The sequence below is a fragment of the Nicotiana tomentosiformis genome, chromosome 7 (assembly GCF_000390325.3).
Source record: "Nicotiana tomentosiformis chromosome 7, ASM39032v3, whole genome shotgun sequence".
Lineage (NCBI taxonomy): Eukaryota > Viridiplantae > Streptophyta > Magnoliopsida > Solanales > Solanaceae > Nicotiana > Nicotiana tomentosiformis.
In genome coordinates, this window is record NC_090818.1 from 131,306,036 (window position 1) to 131,328,274 (window position 22,239).

Below are 22,239 nucleotides of genomic sequence, written 5' to 3' on the forward strand. Positions count from 1 at the left end.
GGTCGATTCGGTTTGTCCGTTGCCGTTGGGATGATAAGGTGTTGATAGGATCCTTTTGATCTTGTGATCCTCGAGAAATTTAGTTACTTTGCTGCCGATGAATTATTTTCCATTATCACATACAATCTCGGAGGGTATCCCGAATCGACATATGATGTGGTCCCAAATGAAGTCTATGACTTCCTTTTCTCTGACTTTCTCAAAAGCCTGTGCTTCAACCCATTTAGAGAAATAATCAGTCATAAAAAAAATAAACTGAACTTTACCTGGGGCCTACGGGAGAGGGCCAACGATGTTCATTCCCCATTTCATGAAGGGCCATGGGGATAGGACCGAGTGGAATAGTTCCCCAGGTTGATGAATCATGGGCGCATGCCTTTGGCATTTGTCGCATTTTCGAACGAACTCCCTTACATCCTTCCACATATCGGTCCAATAGTACCCTGCTCTGATTACTTTGTGGACCAACGATTCTGCACTGGAATGATTTCCACAAGTACCCTCGTGAACTTCTCGTAGGATGTAGTCGGTATCTCCTGGTCCTAAATATATTGCCAACAGTCCATCGAACGTCCTTCTAAACAGCGTTCCGTCTACGGACAAAGTGAACCGTGTCGCCTTTGTGAACAGAGTTCTCGACTCCTTTGGATCCGATGGAAGCTTCCCGTTCTTTTAGTACTCTATGTACTTGTTTCTCCAATCCCAGGTTAAACTTGTGGAGTTTATCTAGGCATGACCTTCTTCGATTATTTATATCATGAGTTGTACGACAGTCCCCGAGTTGAGTTCGTCGTCCCCGACCGACAAACCTAAATCCGTAAGAGCGTCGGCCTTGTTGTTCTGTTCTCGAGGTACATGTTTCAAGGTCCATTCCTTAAATCAATGTAGAGTCACTTGTAGTTTATCCAAGTACCTCTGCATTCGGTCTTTTCGGACTTCAAAAGTCCCATTAACTTGGTTTACCACGAGGAGGGAATCACACTTAGCCTCTATGACCTCCGCTCCCAAGCTTATAGCTAGTTCGAGACCTGCAATCATGGTCTCATACTCGACCTCATTTTTAGTCAATTTTGTAGTTCTGATAGACTGTCTAACTACATTACCTGTGGGTGATTTTAGTACGATGCCTAGTCCGGACCCCTTCGCATTCGAAGCACCGTCCGTAAAGAGGGTCCAGACTCCCGAAGATGTACCCAATTTTATCAGTAGTTCTTTTTCAACCTCGGGTACGAGGGCCGACGTAAAGTCAGCCACGAAGTCCGCCAAGATTTGAGACTTGATGGCGGTTCGGGGTCGATACTCAATATCATACCCACTTATTTCTATGGCCCATTTGGCCAATCGACCCAAAAGCTTGGATTTGTGCAAAATATTTCGAAGAGGATAAGTTGTTAAACACATATTGGATGATATTGGAAATACGGTTTTAGTTTCCTAGAGGCGCTTATTAAAGCAAGCGCTAATTTTTCTAAGTGTGGATATCTAGTTTCGGCCTCACCTAAAGTCCGACTAACATAATAGACAGGGAATTGCGTACCTTATTCTTCTCAGACCAGGAATCCACTTACCGCTATCTACGAGACTACCAAGTATAGGTAAAGCTATTCGTCCATTTTCGGGGTGTGAAGTAGCGGCGGGCTCGATAAATACCGCTTTAGTTCCTCCAAGGCCTGCTGGCATTCCGGAGTCCATGCAAAATTGCTCTTCTTCTTAAGCAGCGAGAAGAATCGGTGTCTCCTATCTGAGGATCTCGAAATGAATCGTCCTAGGGAGGCTATCCGCCCCGTCAGCCTCTACACGGCCTTTATATTATCCTCTATCGTGATATCCTCGATAGCTTTGATTTTATTGGGGCTGATCTTGATTTCCCGGTTGGACACCATGAAACCAAGAAACTTGCCCGAGCCAACCCCGAATGCACACTTTTCGGGGTTGAGCTTCATATTGTACTTCCTTAGTATATTGAAAGTCTCCTGCAAATGCCTTAAATGGTCCTCTGCTCGCAGGGACTTAATTAACATGTCATCAATATATACTTTCATTGATTTTCCTATTTGTTCTTCTAACATTTGGTTTACTAGGCATTGATAAGTTGCACCAGTATTTTTTAGACCGAATGGCATTACATTATAACAGTAGGTGCCGTACTTAGTGATAAACAAGGTCTTTTCCTGATCCTCCGGGTTCATCTGTATCTGATTGTACCAGGAGTAGGCATCGAAAAAAACTGAGAGTCTCGTGGCTGGGCTTGGAATCGATCATACGATCGATATTAGGCAAAGGAAAAGAATTCTTGGGGCATGCTTTATTCAGGTCTTAGGGACTACCACTACGTTTGACCTCGGACTAGGGCCTTCATTTCTGCTTCACCGGGCAGAATTTAGGGTCCAGGCTTAGTTTGTGAGTGGTAATTTATGGTGGTATCCTTGTCATATCGAGGTGGGATCAAGAAAAGCAATACGTGTTAGCTTTAAGGAAATGAATAAGATTTTTCCCGAGCTCGAGGGTTAGCCCCGTGCCCAGGTATACCTTTCGTTCGGGCTGATGCTTGGCCAGTGTGACTTGTTCCAGCTCTTCGACCGTTGACTTGGTGGGTTCGGAGTCATCGGGAATTATGAAGGATCGAGGGATCTAGTAGTCGTCATCTCCTTCGATCCCTTGCTCCTGCAATTGGGTCGAGGCCGGTATCTGTAGTTGCTATTTGGCATCCTGCTTTCCCTTCGATCCCTTCGTTGATGAGAGTGCTGATACCGATATCACTTCATCGACTGAAAATATTTCCTTGGCGGTGGGTTGCTCCCCATACACTGTTTTAACTCCCTCCGATATCGGGAACTTTAGAACTTGGTGAAGGGTCGAGGGTACTGCCCTCATGTTATGGATCCAAGGCCTTCCGAGCAGGGAGTTGTACCTCATGTCACCATCGATCACATGGAACTTTGTTTCTTTGATGGTCCCAACCATGTTCATTGGTAAAGTAATTTCACCTTTGGTGGTTTCGCTTGCATTTTGAAGCCGTTAAGTACTCTGGCTGCGAGCACAATTTGATCTTGTAGGCCGAGTTGTTCTATGATCCTCGATCGAATAATGTTGGCTGAGCTACCTTGATCAATCAAAACACGTTTAACTTGAATTTTATTCATAAGGACAGATATTACCAGTGCGTCGTTGTGGGGTTGTAAGATCCCCTATGCATCCTCGTCATTGAAAGACAATGTCCTTCCGGTACATAGTCTTGAGTCCGTTTTTCCCTCGTGATTGACACCTTGGTGCGCTTGAATACGGGCCCCTGAGGAATATCGACCCCTCCAATAATCATGTGGATCATGTTCTACGGCTCTTCTTTCTTATTCTGTCTGTTTGAATCTCTGTTCTTGAAATGGTTTTTAGCCTGATCGCTTAAGAGTTCTTGAAGATGCCCTTCGTTAAACAAATGGGCTACCTCCTCCCTCAGCTGTCTGCAACCTTCTATTCTATGACCATGGGTGCCATGATATTTGCACATTTGATTAGGATTTCTCTGGGCCGGATCAGTCTGTAGAGGTCAGGGCCACCTGGTGTCTTTGATGCGCCCAATGGCCGATCCAATAGCTGATGCATCAATATTTAAGTTGTATTTTGATAGTCGTGGTGCTTCTTTGGGTTCGACATTTCTGTCGAAGCCACTCTTACTTATGAGCCCTCAAGAGATATGTCCTCGATCATTTCTTATCAATTCAAACGGGGTTGCGTCCAAGCCCGTTGTTTCTACGATTTTCACCGTATGGCTGATATCGATCTCTATTTGACTGTGGTTCCCGGTCAATATCCCTTTTAACTCTGTCGACGGTTCTATTTGGATAAACGGACCCGGAAGGAGTCCCCAACTAGTCATCCTCGACCCTAATCTTTGATTGGTACCGATTATGCACATCGACCTAGGTTACAGCTGGATATTCGATCAAATTCTGCTTCAACTGTTGTTAGGCTACCGAACTTCATATGTTTAAGTGAAAGCCTGAACGAACCAATCATTGGCGTCCGGGGGCAGATCCATACGTTCCATTTGGAACCAAGATACGAACTCTCTGAGCATCTCATTGTCTTTCTGTTTGAATTTGCAGAGGTTCAACTTTGTAGTCTCGACCTTTATCGCTCCAGCGTGCGCTTTGACGAATGAATCTGCGAGCATGGCAAAAGAATCAATGGAGTTAGGTGGTAAATTATGGTACCATATCATCGCCCCCTTTGATAAAGTTTCTCTGAATTTCTTCAGCAGTACGGACTGTATCTTATCATCCTCTAGATCGTTCTCCTTTATTGGGCACGTGTAAGAAGTGACATTCTCGTTGGGATCAGTAGTTCCATTATACTTGGGAATTTATGGCATGCATAATTTCTTCGGAATGGGCCTAGGAGCCGCGCTCGGGGGGAAGGGATTTTGTACGAATTTCTTTGAATCCAAAACCTTCAAAATCGGTGGTGCTGCCAAAATTTGATCAACTCGGGAGTTATATGTTTCCACTTTTTTGTCATTCACTTCAATCTTCTTCTCCCCCAATTCAATTCTCTTTGTCAGCTCCTCGAACATTTTCAAAATAGCGGGGTCGATCCCTGACTCATTCACATTTGACCTCCCCAACACTGGTTCGGTTCTGTGAATAATTTCCTATGATGGCTCGGGTTCGACCCTACTCGGTGTGTGGTTCTAATTTTGAAGTTGTGCTATTGCAGCTTGTTGATCCTGTGGCATTTCGAATATTATTTGAAGGCTGATTCTGCCTTCTTCGCCGCCCTATGCGTTCTGACACGCTGATCGAACGTCTCTGCGGATGCTATTTTTAGGGTCAATGCCCAAATTTGCATTCAGGGCAACATGGGAACTGACGTCGATGGGGTCTGCAACTAGTACTCCCTCTAGTTCAACTTGAAGCATTTCGTTTCCTGAGGCGGCTACGTTGTCATTTTTGCAATGAAAACCAAGGCCATTGTCAATGTGTGTGGGTACTGCTTGAGAGTTCGACATGCTGATCCTGGAATAAAAAATGCTTACAAGAACAAGTGTAAACCAGTGTGTGTTATGAAAATTATCACCAGGCAATCACTATTATCCTTAGCCCCACGGTGGGCGCCAAACTGTTTACCCTAAAAACGGATAACAATTGAATTTATATGTGGTTTTAAGGATACGTGATTTTACTTGGCACAAACTAAGAAAATATGCAAATTGATATTAATATTGATTATAAAGAAAAATAAAAGCAAACCAAATGAGATGTGCAGCTTTGGCCCTCCAGCTCAGTTACTCTCAAACCAAATGAAATAGCAAATGAGATATGAGCAGAGTAACAGAGTATTGAGAACCTAAAGAAAAGAATAGTATATTATTTTTTATTGCGTGAATGTCCGCCCTTTACCAATTGTTAGACCCCCTTTATATAGTAGTGGAGTCCTACTTATGGTACAATTCTAAATACAGTAAGAAATCCCATGATTGGCTAATTAATCTCTCCTTGATTTATGTCGTGATTTCCGCCGAGATTCTCCCCTAATTGCGGTTATAATGTTTTTTTTGTTACTTGGCTCGATCTTGATCCTGGCCGATCTCGATCGTGGCCGACTTCGATCTTGATCGGTCTATTGGTTCCAATCTTGATTAATCATACGAAGGGCAAAACTCAGTTTTGGCCATATACAATACTCTAATTTGATATATTTTAATTGAGTTTGAGCTTTAATTGCTAGTGTTTTGCACTAATTACGTATTTTATGCCTCCTATGAGTGATTCTGAGTTATGTAGATGTTATGGAATGAATTCGAGCTATTTGGAGCTTTGAAGTCTAAGTAAAAGCCCAAGGGATTAAGCTGGGATCGTGTTCGGGGGTCGAGGATCAATTGTGGACGTCAAATTCAAGGAAGAAGCAATTGTTGAAGAAATGCACTAGTGCGAGGCACTGTGTGAGGCACTGTGCGACGCATTAGTGCAAAGTTTTGTCAGAAATCTCCAAAGTTCATAGACTGTTTTTTTTGTGGTCTGACAGGAAAAAGCACTAGTGCGACGCACGGGGCAAAGCATAGTGCGACGCATGAAAAGCAATAAGTTTGCAAGTTTTTCTATTTCGGCTAGAAAATGTGTTTTCGTCTGGGCCCGACCCTACTTAGTATAAATATATGTAAAAACATTTTTAGAGGACTATTGACATACTTTAGACCTAGGGAGAGCACAGAGCCGCGGTGGAGGCCGGAGTTCATCAGATTTCATCTTTCTTCCATCAAACTTAGTAATCTTTACTTTTTCTTGATGATTTATTGTTTTGCTACTATGTCTATATGGAGCTAAATTTCACGTTCTAGGGTTTTGGTTGTCATGAATATTGAAATTTATTAATTATATTATCGTTAATTCAAGTTATCATCTTTGGTTGTTTCTCTAATTCTGTGCCTAATTGCTTAATTGTTTGGCCAACAGTTGAGTTCTACTTACTATCTATGTTATGCTTGGGAAAGCCGTATTTAGATTAGAGTAGAATTAGAGAGAGCTTGTTTCTGAACCCATGGCTCGGGGAAAGATTTCGAGGTTAGAAAAAATATACCTAATAGTCTTGCTTAGTTGAATACCGTATTATATACGTTCATGATAGATTCAAAACCATAAGAATATAGGGTTGATATATTATGGATAGACATATAGTATTGTGGGAACATGCTATTTATATAAACGATCCGGTCAACTAGCAATCATAGACAATTTGGATTAACAGGTACAATTAGGAACTCAATAGGCACTACTGGAAAATTAGCCTATGGCAACGCATGCAAAACCGTTGCAATAGACATGTAAACCATTACTATTGTTCTATCCCAACGGTTTAGTAACTGTTCCACCAGGTCGCGTGCCAAAAGCTCTAAAGCAACGGTTTGGGTAACGGTTGTATTAACCGTTGCTGTAGTACCATCTATCATAACGGTTATTCTTTTTTCTTATGGAACGATTATTTTTCCTCTATTGCAACGGTTTGCAACCGTTACCATTAGGTTTAATGCAACACTTTTATAAGCTATTGCAACGACTATCTAATGATATCACAACGGTTTTCTAATTCTATTGTTACGATTTTTCATATTGCAACGGTTACTTACAATAGGTTTGATTTACCTAGTGGGACGGTTTACAGATCCTATTGCAACAGATTGTGTGACCTATTGCAATTGTTTACACTATCTATTAAATTATATTTTGTATCCTATTGCCAATCCAACAACTTAATTAACTGTGATATATATATATATATATATATACCTCGCTGTACAATTATAAATTTTAATACACCAAAATGTATATAAGTCACATAATAAATTACTCATAAACTTTTACAATCCAAAATAATTGTCAAACAAACTAGTAATTAATATCCATCAAAGCAAAATATTCAAACCCATCCAAGTGCATGCATAAGCGTTTACAATTCAAGTGTTAGCATAAAATATTATTAAAACATCTAAAATTTCTGCAATAATCCAAAAATCTTCTTAAGTAAGGTCTAGATCGCCAATGTCTCCGTCTTCCCTTTCACCATTTTCACCACCTACAAAAAAGATAAATCAAGTCATTACCTTCAAGCGCTAGTTGACAATTCAAGCAAGTATGGACAAAAAAGCAAGTAATTTAATTAAACTTCGTGTTAAATACGGGAAAATCATAATGGCCTTTCCAGTTCCAACATAATTGGAAAGCGTAAAAACAAATTTCACAGCAGAGAATTTTATCAAGAAAGTGACAGTAAGTTGAGAGGGGGAAGCATAGAATTACTAGAGCAAGATAATAACATAACTATGTTCAGTCACAATAGCAAAAGTATCTTGCTTTCAAGATCAGTTAAATTGTGACAGTAACAACATTTAATTAAGATAGCAAAAGTATTCTTCTAAAGGTTACTCCTCATGTGTGGAAGAGCATATTATATTCCCAGGTTCAAGATTCTCCAGTTGAAGGAAGTGAATGGTTATAATCTCTAGTGAAGAAGTTAATGCCGGTAGCAAGTTTATGAGGTGATTCTTGGGCTAAAGGAAGCAAACCTTACTCATCACGAGTTTCACGTCGACAACTTAAGAAATTAAAGACAGCGCAACACTCAAGCTCACAAAACTGAAGTCCTAACTCTATGATCATTATTAAATAATCTAAAAGGAGGCTGAAAATAAGTCATGCCACAATTCTGACAAGAACTCTAAGCTCTGAAAGCTAACGCCCAACTTTCTGTTTCTTATTACACGTCTAACATTAGTTCGATTTCTTCATTCAAAGATAATAATTATTCACACAGATATGGAAAATCCAACTAAATGCTAGTTAACATCAATAATAACCCCCTCATAGCTAGCCAGGTGAAACAACCTTTCTCGGAACCCTAGGAAGATACCAAAAGATATTGAAAAGTGTACTCCTCCCAGACAAGAAGCTTAGGACTTGACAGAAAAGACGCCATTATTCCCTTCTCCCCATTTCTATACATCATGGCTAGCCAGCGGAAAACATTGTTTGTGAAGCTTCTCAATTAAACTATAAAATTTTGTGACCTACCATTCTTGCAAGTTCCTTCGAGACCTCAACTCCCATGGATTGGGTATAGCAATAGACAAGAAGAAAATAAAGATTTACATCATTCATGCCACTATATTACTACTGAGAACTAGCTGTATTCACCTAATGAAGATGAGAATTTCAATACCAAATCTGCAAACCTCAACCTCAAGCAACTATAGTTGGCTTAATTGTTTCTATGTAATAAAACAATAGTGTCTCGCATATTTTCATGTAACAACCATTTAAATCCTAAAACATGGATACTAACAGATCCTTATCAATAGAAACTAACTGAATGCAACTATCAACCCACAGAACAACCAAGCTAATTTATCAATCGGCTAAAAGCACGAACTAACAACAACTAGATGTCAAGGAGGAGATGGTAATATCCGAACTACACGCGAAGACACAAACAAAGTCTAATTAAAGATTCACCACTTAAACAACATCAAACTATCGAAAGCCACACAACCAGTAGAAGATAAAAAAAATTACTATCTTAATCGGACTTGGCCAGCATACTAATTTTCCTCTAAGAAATATTGTCAAACATATTGCGTGCATGAAGCGAGATAGAAGAAAGGGAGAGAGAGAGAGAGAGAACAATAAGAAAACAAATTATGAACAGAGAAAGAGAGGGGTGTAACATTAACCTCGATTGTTACTATCAGTAGAGAGGCAGTTGATTAATTGAATAACATTTTGTTGTGCAGATGAAGCTTCTCCAGGTGAACGAGCACTAAAGTTCATCATGTTAGGATCAATTTGTAATCCTGAATTCATACGTCGAAGTTGTGAAACGACATTAAGTGTAATTTCTTGTTCCCAAGCATCCTTGTGTGCATTGAATTTTTCCAACATCCTTTGTTGCATCCTCTCTTCCATTTCCTCCATTTTCTGTTGCATCCTGTCCTCTGTAACATTTAAAGAGGGTCCAAAATTTTCCATTTTCTTTTTTAAGATGGTCTTGGTAACCGCACGTCCATACAATCTTATATGACCTGGATGCTTAGGTCCCATTACAGACCTATGCAGCTGGGAGTACAAACTGTGTTTGTACATAAGCATGTACTTTAATTTTTGGAAGTGTTGTAACATTATTACCAGATTTGGAGTTAGTTACAATTAGTTAGATTTTGTTAGTTAGTTCAGGAGGCAAAACTTATGCTGCAGAAGAATTTCAAGATTAAAGACTTGAGATACTTCTTGGGAATAGAGTTGGGGCATTAGTAAAGATAGTGTAAAAAAGTTGAAATACTAAACCTCACGGATTAGAGCAAAACTTGTCTTGCCAGCAGTGTGTGGGTGCTTCAATTTTTTTCGATTCTCAATGTTGGTTTTGGATTGTTTTTGCAAATAAAATGAGTCAATACATTTGGCAGCATCAATGAAAATATAACTCAAGATTTGGCAGCATGGTTTGTTTCTCCAAAACTCATTGCCCCCAAACAAGTGCTGCAGAAAAGGAGAAATCAAGTGCTGCAAACAAGTGCTGCAAAAAAGTAGAAATCACCTTAACTAGATATGTCTAAACTACCTATAGCACCCAAAACTGGAATAAACAACCAGATTATGAGATTCCCAATCACAGTTGTGACAGAAAACAGAACTGTCCGTACAACACAATATAGAAGCCGGAGAAGAATCACAGAGTAACCAACGTGTATGCTTAGTGAAAAGATGATTATTGGAATGAACTTCACGGCCACAGCTAAAACAGAGCTTAGCAGAATCTGCTCTGCAGTACAAAAGTGTATTATTTTCACCACAGAGTAACCAACGTCTATGCTTAGTGAAAAGCTTATTGAATTCACAAGATTAGAGTAAATATTAATCCTTTTCTCAAGTTTACCTTGTGGGAATCAGAGTTCCAATAGTTAAGAAGATCCTTAAAGTGAGATTCCGAAACATCTACCGGCCTATTCTCCATTCGAAGCTCGTCATTGGCATAGTATTCAAAGTAATCCTTCTTCAATTGATTCTTATACTTTCTCCAAGCAACCTGAATTGAATGAAAAACCCATGGTTTCGCCTCCTCGGGGATGTCATATTTTGCCTACAAATTTGGTGCTATTAGATTAGTGTAAAAAAAATAAAATATCATCCACGCTTATTGAAAATTGAGAACTTCAAACCTTGATATATTTACACATATCATCTTTTGTGTCTAGTTTCCTCCAATTAAATATATTAAGCGGACAAAAGGTCCCATTCCTTGCCAATGTGCCGAGAAAGCTACCCAACTCTTTTACAACTTCATTCTCATCGAATGAAAAATAATAATAAATGCGTTAGCATACCAAATTCTGTTAATCAGGCAAAGAGGTATACAAGATCAGCTGCATTTTGGATTTTTTTTCTTTTGAAAATCCATTGTCATATAATACAGTTATAATTGTCTATACCATGTATCCAAACCAAGTTAAGAAAAGCAGTCCACCAAAAACTTGAACTGCAAAGTCTTTGTTGACCATTTATGATAAATCACTCTGCTTATTCATACTGCATATACACAGAAGGTTTTAAAAAAGAAATAAAGAAGGAACAAATAACCATTTACGCAAAAAAATTATTAGACATTAGATGTATAACACAGAGAAAATATTGTCTTATAGTAAACAACCAAGTGCGGAAAGAAAATTGAAATACTCCAACCTTAATGACTCCTGCAGTAATTGATGCCAAGTGTAGCAGTAGGGAAGTAATTTAATTTACAGCATTAATTATGCAGTGGAAAATTTCCTTCACAATTTTCCAAAGGACAATTATTCCTGCTTTTTTTCTTTTACAGAAACTGATTATCTAACTAAATTATTTAAGACTAAGACTTTGTCAGTATAATATAACTTAACAATCTACTAATAAGAAAACCTAGCTAGCTAGTATTTAGGTAGACATTTGTTGGCAGGCAGCAGCATCTTCTTAAATAATAAATAATTTACTCATGTTGAATTGATACCTAAAAGATTATCAGTTCAAATTATTCATGTCGACACGCATAGTCTTTGTACTAACAAATACCCAACTGCTCTCTGTTTGCCCTTGTCTCCATTTTATTTACCTAAGTTCTTACTTGAATTTGGTGACACATGTCTCATCATTTACTTGATTTCTACATGTGAGTGAAATTATCAGCACAATATTCCCCCAGAAAAAAAGATCACAACACAAGAAAAATTGTGTATTTCCAATCAATAACACTACATCGCTCAGATACCCCAAAAATAAAATTAAAATCAATTAATCTGGAGTAAAGGAACTTACGATAATATTTATTCCACAGCTACCAGTGGCAAATTCTTCTTCAGTGAGAAATGAAATCTGCGAATTAGGGCTCAACTGTTGAGAAATTGCAAAACCAGTAAAAGAAGAGCATGCGAAATAAATCAGAAATTTATGAGAATTGAGCAAAAACCTAGAATTAGGGATCTGTGAAAACTTGACGTATTAGCGGAGCTTAATCGAGAAAAAAACCTAAACTTATTGGATGATTCCAATTGTTTGAAGGAGGAGGTTGTTTATGGTGCGAATTAGGGCTCAACTGTTGAGAATTGTTTGCTGAGATTTGGTGGGTTTAACAGAGGTTGGCAGAGGGACTGTCGCCGGCAGTGTGTCACCGGCGTGGGACTGTCACTGGCGTGAGTGAGGTTTGGCAGAGAGATTGGGTGTGTTTGGTCTTTGGCAGAGAGATTAGAGATGCTCAATAATTTGGCCTTCTCCTTTTAATTAATTAGTAGTACTATTACATAAAAAAATACAGGTAAAAAAAATAGAATGTAAATAATTTGGGGATTTTGGCGCGTTTCACGAAAATTCAGGGGGGAAAATAATTAAGAGGAATTAATAACCGTTCCCATTAATTTTTTTTCTTATATCTGTTGCAATAGATTCGTCTATAGGAACGGTTAAAAGAGACGTTGCAAAAAAAATAGTTATTGGAACGGTTTCCATGCAAGTGCAACGGTTTTATGATTAAAGTGTGCCGAATGTACCCATGCTTTATTGGTACACCCGTTGCTATAAGCCCTCTATAGCAACAGTTTTATAAATTGTTATAAAACATTTGTTGCCATAGGCGAATTCTCCAGTAGTGAGGATTGTTAAACCGACCACAACCCTGGAATCTATATCTCCCTCGGTTACACGTTTAAATTTCGCAATAGTAGTTGTAATAGAAAAATCAAACTCTTGATTATCTTGGACAATTAACTAATTTTAGCTTTCTTAGTTAACGGTTAATCTAAGTCTGTGTGGGTTCGACATCCGACTTTCGAGTCACTTTATTACTTGATGGCCACGTATACTTGCGTGTATTTCGGGAACCAACAAGTTTTTGGCGTCGTTATCGGTGACTTAGTTATTGATTGTTTATCTAAGTTAAGCTTTTAATTGATTTATGTTCAAGTATTTAATTTTCCTATTTAGTTATTTTTCTAGATTAGACTTTTACTCTTACCTTTATAGGTTTTGTTTATTTTTTCCGATTGTAAATATTTTTATTTTTATAACAATTTAATTTTTCTCTTAGTGTGTTCATAGTTCTTTCAACATGACATTTGGGGATGAAATATCCAGAGGTAAGGTTATTGATGAAGAATCTTGGTTGACGGAAGATTTTTATGGCTCGTCCTTTTAGGCTTGTCATGACCTGAACTCTGGGAGGTCTGAATTTGAATATGGGAGTAAGGGTTGGTATTGGGACGGATATTCACGATTAAGGGAATATGTGGAACGGCATTATCTTCTAACAAAATTGGTGAATGATTGGTCGAATGAGAGAGTTGATCTTGTACAAGAAATTGACAAGTTTGGCTGGGCTTTGCACAACTTGGATGCAAATTTGAGTGCGATGGTTGATGCGTTCAACACCCAACAATTTAATGATGTGTTGTCTGAAATTAAAAAAAAATCTTCTAGACCAAATTGAGGAGCTAAAACGAGAATACCAAGCATTAGACCATATTTTTCTTGAGGATGCCAATGCTGAGAAGAGTGTTCTAGAGCCATGTGAGGAAGTAGATAATATTATACTTGAAGACTCTAGTGTGTGTATATATGAGGATGTAAATAGTGACGCAATTCTAGAATTGGGGCGTACTGGTCCTCATGCCATACAATTTTCAACATTGTGTTTGGATGATGACATGGAAATCGAGTCATCGGAGCTTTTGGAGGAGCCAATGGACAAGGAACGGGGTGCTTACATTCTTGAATTCGTCTTGCCAGAGACAAAATTGCATGCCTCGTCTGAAGGCCAAGAAGTGTAGAATGCGATATTGGTTGCTTGGCCCAATTAAATTTGTCTCACCCCCCCCAGGAGCATAAAAGAAAGCATGAAGCCAAATTAGGGGCTCAATTCATAAGTTCAAGGTGGAGGCAAAAAATGATTCACGTCGTGCCCCGACGTTAAATCAGGCGCTTGTTGGTAGGCAACCTAGCTTTACTACTCTATTTTATTTTTATTTTTATTATATTATTTTTGTAGTGTCTGTTTTATTTTGTAGGATTATAAGCATAGGAAGCAAAGCCATTGGAAGAGTGCAAAAGCGATCTAGATGGTGAGAACTAAGTGTGGGGTGCCCACACAAAGGACCATGCCTAGAGGAAGTATGAGTACCCTGTGAGCCGCTGATGCTTCGGCCTTTGGCCTTTCAGGGAGTTTCTTGTCCACCCTCATTATTGTTTTGCTTTATTTGTGCATTGGAAACACTGCACTGCTTTAAGTGTGGGGTGGGAGAATTTCTCTAGATGATTAGTAGTAGTGTGTTAGAAAAATATTAAATTCTTATTTTTATTTTCGTAGTTGTGTAGTATTAAAGTAGCTCCTAAGAAATATCGAAAATCGAAACAAAAAAGTAGAAAAAATAGACTTTTTCCGACGATGGATCTTATTCAATAGGTTTCTTGAGGGACTTAAGTCTAAAGAAAAAGGACGAAAAGATTTTCTTTGTAGCTAGTGTAGTAATTCCCCCTTAGTTTTTCTTTATGCCGCGGTTCTTTTTCAAGGGTTTTGTTTGAACCGGGTGTAGTTAGTTTTATTTTTTTTGGAGTAGGAGCCATTGTGCTATGAATTGAATTGAAGCAATATCTCTTGACTTTGTTATGCCTTGAGAATAGTGAGTACTTTGGTTGTGACACTTAGGCTTAGTTTTTGACTCTTGTATAAGTAACTTAAATTGTATGATCTTAACTTTGCTTAACTACTTTGACTAGAGTGTCTTAGTGAATCCAATCCTGAGTGAGTTATGTGCCATATGTGTGTGAGGTTTGGGTGTTATTCTGTGCATTATATTTGATGTCTAGAACTTGCCCCGTGTGTTTGCAAAGCGAAATAGTAGTTTTGTTCAGTCTTGGAAGTGATATAGGCGTTTCTTTGTTAAACCAGTTATATGTTTTACCCGCCTAATTGTTATGTATCATAGTTAACCCTTTGAGACTGTAATCCTTTTTCTTTGGCAACCACATTACAAGCCTTACCCATTTGTTTGAATTAATCATATATTTAAACTTTTTCACCTCTCATGAGTACTTGAATTGTAATGAACTTTGTAAAAGTTAAAGTGTGGGGTGGTTGGTTTGGCTTTTGAGTGGAACTAATGAAATACGGAGAAAGGTGCACTATTTTGAAAAGGTAAGAGCCACTTGAATTGAAAAAGAAAGAAAACAAATAGTTGTATTGCTGTGGAAAATATTCCTTGATAGAGGTGACTCTTGATGTAATTGTGCTTAAAGAAGTATGGAGTTAGTATACATTGATGTGAAGGTGGAGTTATGATTTGACATAAGTGTGTGGTTTTAAATGTTAAAGTGTATGTATTAAAGTACTTAGGGAGGTATAGTCACTCTTATATCCAAATGTATCCTACCCGACCCGCAACCTACAGTACAACCAATTAAAGTCCTACTTGATCTTAGACTGAATGAGCTCGATTAGTAGAGCAGTACACTACGGACAAGCCTATAGTGCATCTTTTGTGGCATATAAATGTTATTTTTGAGAGTGAGTAATTCTTTCTATCTTGAGTTCCTAATTGTTCTTAAATTTTATTGTGTGTGGAACTACTCTCTTTTATTGTGTAAGGGCACTTGACTCATGAAGGAAATGTAATGTCATTGACCTCTATGTTAGAGTAAGAGAGTGAGTTGTGAATAATGCATGGTACTTGTGAGTCAAATCTTGAGGGGAAGATGTTACACTCTTGTGCTTAGTCTATTTTAAAGATTCTTGGTGTGATGAGTTAGGAGAATTGTTTAAAACGGTCGTGTCTATATAAAGTGTAGTTTGATTGCTCGAGGACGAGCAATGGTTGAAGTGTGGGGTGTTGATGGTAGGCTATAATTACGTATTTTAGTCGCTTATTATACTCTAATTTGCTACACATTAATTGAGTTTGAGCTTTAATCGCCAGTGTTTTGCAATAATTGCGTATTTTATGCCTTGTAGGAGTAATTCTGAGTTATGTAGATGCTATGGAACAAATTTGAGCTATTTGGAGTTTTGAAGTATGAGTAAAAGCCCAAGGGATTAAGCTGAGATCGTGTTAGGGGGTCAAGGATCAATTCTGGACGTTAAAATTCAAGGAAGAAGCAACTGCTGAAGAAATGCACTAGTGCGACGCACGGGGCAACGCACAGTGTGGGGCAACGCATAGTGCGACGCATGAAAAGTAATAAGTTTGCAAGTTTTCCTATTTCGGCTAGAAAATGTGTTTTCGTCTGGGCCCGACCCTACTTAGTATAAATACATGTAAAACATTTTTAGAGGACTTTTGACATACTTTAGACCTAGGGAGAGCACGGAGCCACCGTGGAGGCCAGAATTCATCAGATTCCATCTTTCTTCCATCAAACTTAGTAATCTTTAGTTTTTCTTGATGATTTGTTGTTTTGCTACCATATCTATGTGGAGCTAAACTTCACGTTCTAGGGTTGTGCTTGTCATGAATATTGAAGTTTATTAATTATATTACTGTTAATTCGAGTTATCATATTTGGTTGTTTCTTTAATTCTGTGCATAATTGCTTAATTGTTTGGCCAGCAGTTGAGTTCTATTTACTATCTATGCTATGCTTGGGAAAACCGTATTTAGATTAGAGTAGAATTAGAGAGAGCTTGTTTCTGAACCCGTGGCTCGGGGAAAGATTTCGCGGTTAGGATAGGAATATACCTAACAATCTTGCTTAGTTGAATATCGTATTATATTTGTTCATGATAGATTCAAGACCATAGGAATATATGATTGGTGTATTATGGATAGACAGATAGTATTGTGGGAACGTGCTATTTATATAAACGATCCGGTCAACTAGCAATCATAGAAAATTTGGATTAACAGGTTTTATTACGAACTCAATAGGATTGATAAACCGACCACAACCCTGGATTCTATATCTCCCCGGGTTACGTGTTTAAATTTCACAATAGTAGTTATAATATAAAAATCAAACTCTTGATTATCTTGGACAATTAATCGATTTTATCTTGCTTAGTTAACGATTAATTTAAGTCTCTGTGGATTTGACATCCGACTTTCGAGTCACTTTATTACTTGACGGCCACGTATACTTGCGTGTACTTCGGGAACCAACAGACATAATGGAAATACATGAAGTAAAACTACTTTATATTTACAATGAAAATGGCTTAGATTCCTACAAGGTAGAAGCATGTCCGTTGTCAGCAACCTTATCTGTAACATCAGAGTCTGCGCGCGCGCCGCTGTTTGCATCTACCTGCGGCTGGGCGCTGGCGAGAACTATCGGTGGGACGACATAGGTACAGATGCGCTTGTCACTTGGCGCGGCCAAGACCACGAGGCCGGAGGCTTGCCAGGACGCCGTGGGGAACATACAAGGGGTCATGGGGCATGGTTGGAAAGCTGCCCATGACATAAGTAATTCGTGTATGCTAAAAGGTATTGGTAACTCTTCATAAGTTCTAATCTTGAAAAGAAAGCAAGTTAATTACCTGTTATTACAAATAAAGGTGACGTAATAGTATAAAATTATTCCTACATTATTTGTGTATATAATTTAAACTCATTAATTTAAATGTAACCTAATTTTGATCCGTGTATGAGCATAATCTAGCAGTATAATATTCTCATTAAATTCTTACACTAATGAAGTTAATTACCTGTTGTTTGTCACGACCCAAAATTCCCACCTTCGGACCGTGATGGCGCCTAACATTTCACTCGCTAGGCAAGCCAACGTTAGAATAATATTAACTAATTTTTAAACAATCTTTAAATTATTAATAATCAAAGAAACAAATGCGGAAGCAAAGTTTGAAATATAGTGAAATAATCCATAAAAATGACGGTGTCTAAATACCATCCCAGAATTGGTGTCACAAGTGCACGAGCTTCTAAATTAAATACAAATAAAGGTCTGAATAAAATAAAGTTGTGTGGAAATAAACACACAGCTGAAGTAAAATGGAAGGTGACTTCAGAACTGCGGACGCCATGCAGTTATACCTCAAGTCTCCTCTGGTAGCTGAAATCCGAGCAAGTCTATGGTACGCCGCTGGGACCAACTCCAAAATCTGCACAAGAAGTGCAGAGTGTAGTATCAGTACAACCAACCCTATGTACTGGTAAGTGTTGAGCCTAACCTCGACGAAGTAGTGAAGAGGCTAAGGCGGGTCACTTATATTACTTGTACGCAATATTAGTAACAACAACAACAACAATAGAAATAAATCAGGTAACTCATTTATAATAATTGAAGCCAACTCAACAGTCATAACCAATTATCATTTCCATCAATTCTGTTGCAGCGTGCAACCCGCTCTCACAATACATTCGCATTCAATTCTGTTGCAGCATGCAACTCGCTCTCACAATATATTCACATTCGGTTATGTTGCGGCGTGCAACCCTCTCCTCCAATATATTCATTTTAATCAAGTTTGTTGCGGCGTGCAACCCGATCCACCAATATATATATGTATGTCCACTTTTAAATAACTCTGTTGCGGCGTGCAACCCGATCCTCCAATATGGACTTTTAATACGTCCGTTGCGGCGTGCAACCGGATCCTCCAATATGGACTTTTTAATAAGTTTGTTGTGGCGTGCAACCCGATCCTCCAATATATTCATTATAATTAATTCTGTTGCGGCGTGCAACCCGCTCCTCCAACATATTCATTTACCAATTCTTATAGAAGAAAATTCCCAAATAATTGCAATAATTGATATAAAATTATAAGACAACAAGCATACAATAATTATGATTTAATTATGAAACAAACAATGCCAAATAGCAAATTATTATAGAAATCAGGGATAAAATAGGCAATTTAATATTTAATATGCTAAATGTCAAATAACAATTAAGACACATAATTCAAGTAACATGTAACAATTAATGCAAGAATTCAAGAATTAATATTTTACAACGAATAGGAGAGAAACAATTATTATAAAAATTGATTCATGATTTAAAATAATTTATGATTTTTCAAGTAACAGGCAAACAATTAATTTGACGACGTATAGACACTCGTCACCTCGCCTATACGTCGTTCGCATGCAATTCACATAACAAACAATTTAAGAGTTCTATTCCCTCGAGTCAAGGTTAACCACGACACTTACCTCGATTTGCAAATTCCAATTAATTATTCAACCACAGCTTTTCTTTTTAAATTTGCCTCCAAAAGCTTCTAATCTATTCACAAATAATTCGATATATTCAGTACGAATCATAGTAATTAATTCCAGATGAATTTACAATTTTTTCGGATAAAAATCCAAAATTCATTAAAATATTCGGCAATGGGACCCACGTCTCAAATCTTGAAAAAACTCACAAAATCCGAACACCTGTTCCGATACGAGTTCAACTATACAAAATTTGTCCAATTCCGATATCAAATGGACCTTCATATCTTAATTTTTCGTTTTTGGAAAGTTTTAAAAAAATTCCAATTTCTTCCATCTAAATCCGAAATAAATGGTGAATATAGGCTTAGATTTATGAAATACAATCACTATATGATAAAGAACACTTACCCAGTTCAAAATCGTGAAAAACTCCTTAGAAATCGCCCCTAAGCCGAGTTATAATTGAGGGTTTGTGAAAAATGGGAAAAATCCCGTTTTGATTCCGTTTTAAGTCACAGGGGTCAGGCCTTCTTCGCGTTCGCGAAAGGCCTGTCTCATTCGCGATGAGTAGCAGCCCATGGCTTTTGCATTCGCGAGTCCTCCTTCACGAAGGCTTTCCCCCACTGGCCTTCACGTTCGCGACGCATTGCTCGCGTTCGCGATGAAGGAATGATCAACCCTCCCCCAGGTGTGCCTAACACTACGCGTTCGTGACTAAGCCTTCGCGTTCGTGAAAAAGAAAACTTCAGCTGCCCAGTTTACTCTTCGCGTTCGCGAGAGTACCTTCGCGAACGCGAGGAAGGACATGCCAGAACACCTGCTGCAGCAAAATACCAGATTTTCAAAGTCCAAAACATCCCGTAGCCTATCCGAAACTCACCCGAGCCCTCGGGGCTCCAAACCAAACATGCACACAAATCCTAAAATATCATACGAACTTGCTCGCGCGATCAAATCGCCAAAATAACACCTAGAACTATGAATCGGACACCAAATCAAATGAGGTTTTCAATAAAACTTTAAAACTTATATTTTTACAACCGGACGTCCGAATCATGTCAAATCAACTCTGATTCCCACCAAATTCGGCAGGCAAGTCATAAATATTATAGTGGACCTATACCGGATCATTAAGCTTTTAAGATTTTAATGTTTCATCAAAATTTCATATGTCGGGCTAGGGACCTCGGAATTCGATTTCGGGCATACGCCCAAGTCCCAAATCACGATACGGACCTACCGAAATTGTTAAAACACTGATCCGGGTCCGTTTTCTCAAAATGTTGACCAAAGTCAACTTAGTTGAGTTTTAATGCTCTATTCCATATTTTAATCCATTTTCCACATAAAAACATTTCGGAAAATTGTACGGACTACATACGCAAGTCGAGGAATGATAAATGGTGCTTTTCGAGGTCTTAAAACACAGAATTACTTATTAAATTTAAAGATGACATTTTGGGTCATCACATTCTTCACCTCTAAAACAATCGTTCATCCTCGAATGGAGTTAGAAAACAAAATACCTGAGATGGTGAATAAGTGTGGATATTTACTCTGCATGTCCGAATCGGACTCCCAGGTAGATGCCTCTACCAGCTGACCTCTCCATTGCAACCGAACTGAAGGATAACTCTTTGACCTCAACTATCGGACCTATCGGGCTAGAATAGCCACCCGCTCCTCCTCCTCAGTCAAATCTTTGTCCAATTGGAGTGAGCTAAAATTTATCACATGGGACGGATCACCATGATATTTCTGGAGCATAAACACATGGAACACCGGATGAACCGCTGATAAACTAGGTGGTAATGCAAGCCCGTAGGCTACTTCACCCACCCTTTCAAGAATTTCAAAGGGTCCGATATACCTAGGTCTCATCTTGCCCTTCTTTCCGAACCTCATTACACCTTTCATAGGTGAAACCCGGAGCAATATTCGTTCTCCAACCATAATGCAATATCACGAACTTTACGGTCGGCATAACTCTTTTGCCTAGACTGAGTTGTGTGAAGTCGAACCTGAATAATCTTGACCTTATCCAAGGCATCCTGTACCAAATCGGTACCCAACAACCGAGCCTCTCCCGGTTCAAACCAACCAACTGGCGATCGGCATCGCCTTCCGTATAATGCCTCATATAGAGCCATCTGAATGCTCGACTGGTAGCTATTATTATAAGCAAACTCCGCAAGTGGTAAGAAATGATCCCAAGAACCTCCAAAGTCTATAACACAAGTGCGAAGCATATCTGAATAGTGCGCTCTGACTGTCCGTCTGTCTGTGGATGAAATGATGTACTCAACTCCACCAGCGTGCCTAACTCACGTTGTACAGCCCTCCAGAAATGTGAGGTAAACTGCGTACCTCAATCTGAAATAATAGACACGGGCACACCGTGAAGGCGGACAATCTCACGAATGTAAATTTCATCTAACCTCTCTGAAGAATAGGTAACTGCCACTGGAATGAAATGGGCTGACTTGGTCAACCTATCCCGGATTCCGATCCTTTTATCTGCGTCGATGATCTAAGGTTAGCCAGTGCGTATGCTTCTGCGTTATCTTCCCTCGGGATATGAGTAATCGACCACTCCCAAAATCGCGGCAACAAAGAATGTACCTTTACCACGTATTGTTGTATGTGCTCCTCTTTCGTTTCGAAGGTTCCGTAGACCTCATTTACCACCAGCTGTGAGTCGCACTTCATTTCGATGACCTTGGAGTCAATTCCCCGGTCCAATTCGAGACCTACAATCAAAGCTTCATACTATGCTTCATTGTTAGTTAGAGGGGTCGTTCTAATGGCTTGCCTTAGGGTTTACCCTGCATCAAAGTTTCTCTGAGTCCGTGGGAGCCCAACAACAAAATCTATAGTGATACGCTCCCACTCCCACTCAGAAATTTCTAACTTCTGAAGCAAACCACCAGGTCTTTGATGCTCGTACATAACTTGCTGACAATTCAGACACTGAGCTACATGTGTAACTATATCCTTTTTCATTCTCCTCCACCAATAATGATGCCGCAAATCTTGATACATTTTGGCGGTACCTG

The 22,239-nt window shown here is 38.8% G+C and overlaps 1 protein-coding gene across 8 annotated transcripts; it reads right to left on the minus strand.

Moving 5' to 3' along the window:
• Nucleotides 1–7,317: 7,317 nt before the first annotated feature.
• Nucleotides 7,318–12,296, minus strand: LOC104121437 (uncharacterized). Of its 8 annotated transcripts, none has more exons than XM_070179780.1 (8): nucleotides 11,983–12,296; nucleotides 11,832–11,888; nucleotides 10,973–11,069; nucleotides 10,703–10,821; nucleotides 10,420–10,623; nucleotides 10,105–10,300; nucleotides 9,221–9,481; nucleotides 7,318–7,566 (listed from the first exon to the last, which is right to left on the minus strand). In XM_070179780.1, the coding sequence occupies exons 4-8, from the start codon at nucleotides 10,718–10,720 to the stop codon at nucleotides 7,511–7,513; spliced, it is 735 nt and encodes a 244-aa protein (XP_070035881.1). In that variant the 5' UTR covers nucleotides 10,721–10,821; nucleotides 10,973–11,069; nucleotides 11,832–11,888; nucleotides 11,983–12,296; the 3' UTR covers nucleotides 7,318–7,510. The 8 variants fall into 8 exon arrangements, with proteins under 8 accessions (XP_070035881.1, XP_070035882.1, XP_009631734.1 ...); XM_070179781.1 differs by having other exon boundaries at nucleotides 11,832–11,906; XM_009633439.4 differs by lacking the exon at nucleotides 10,973–11,069.
• Between the last annotated feature and the right edge of the window lie 9,943 nt (nucleotides 12,297–22,239).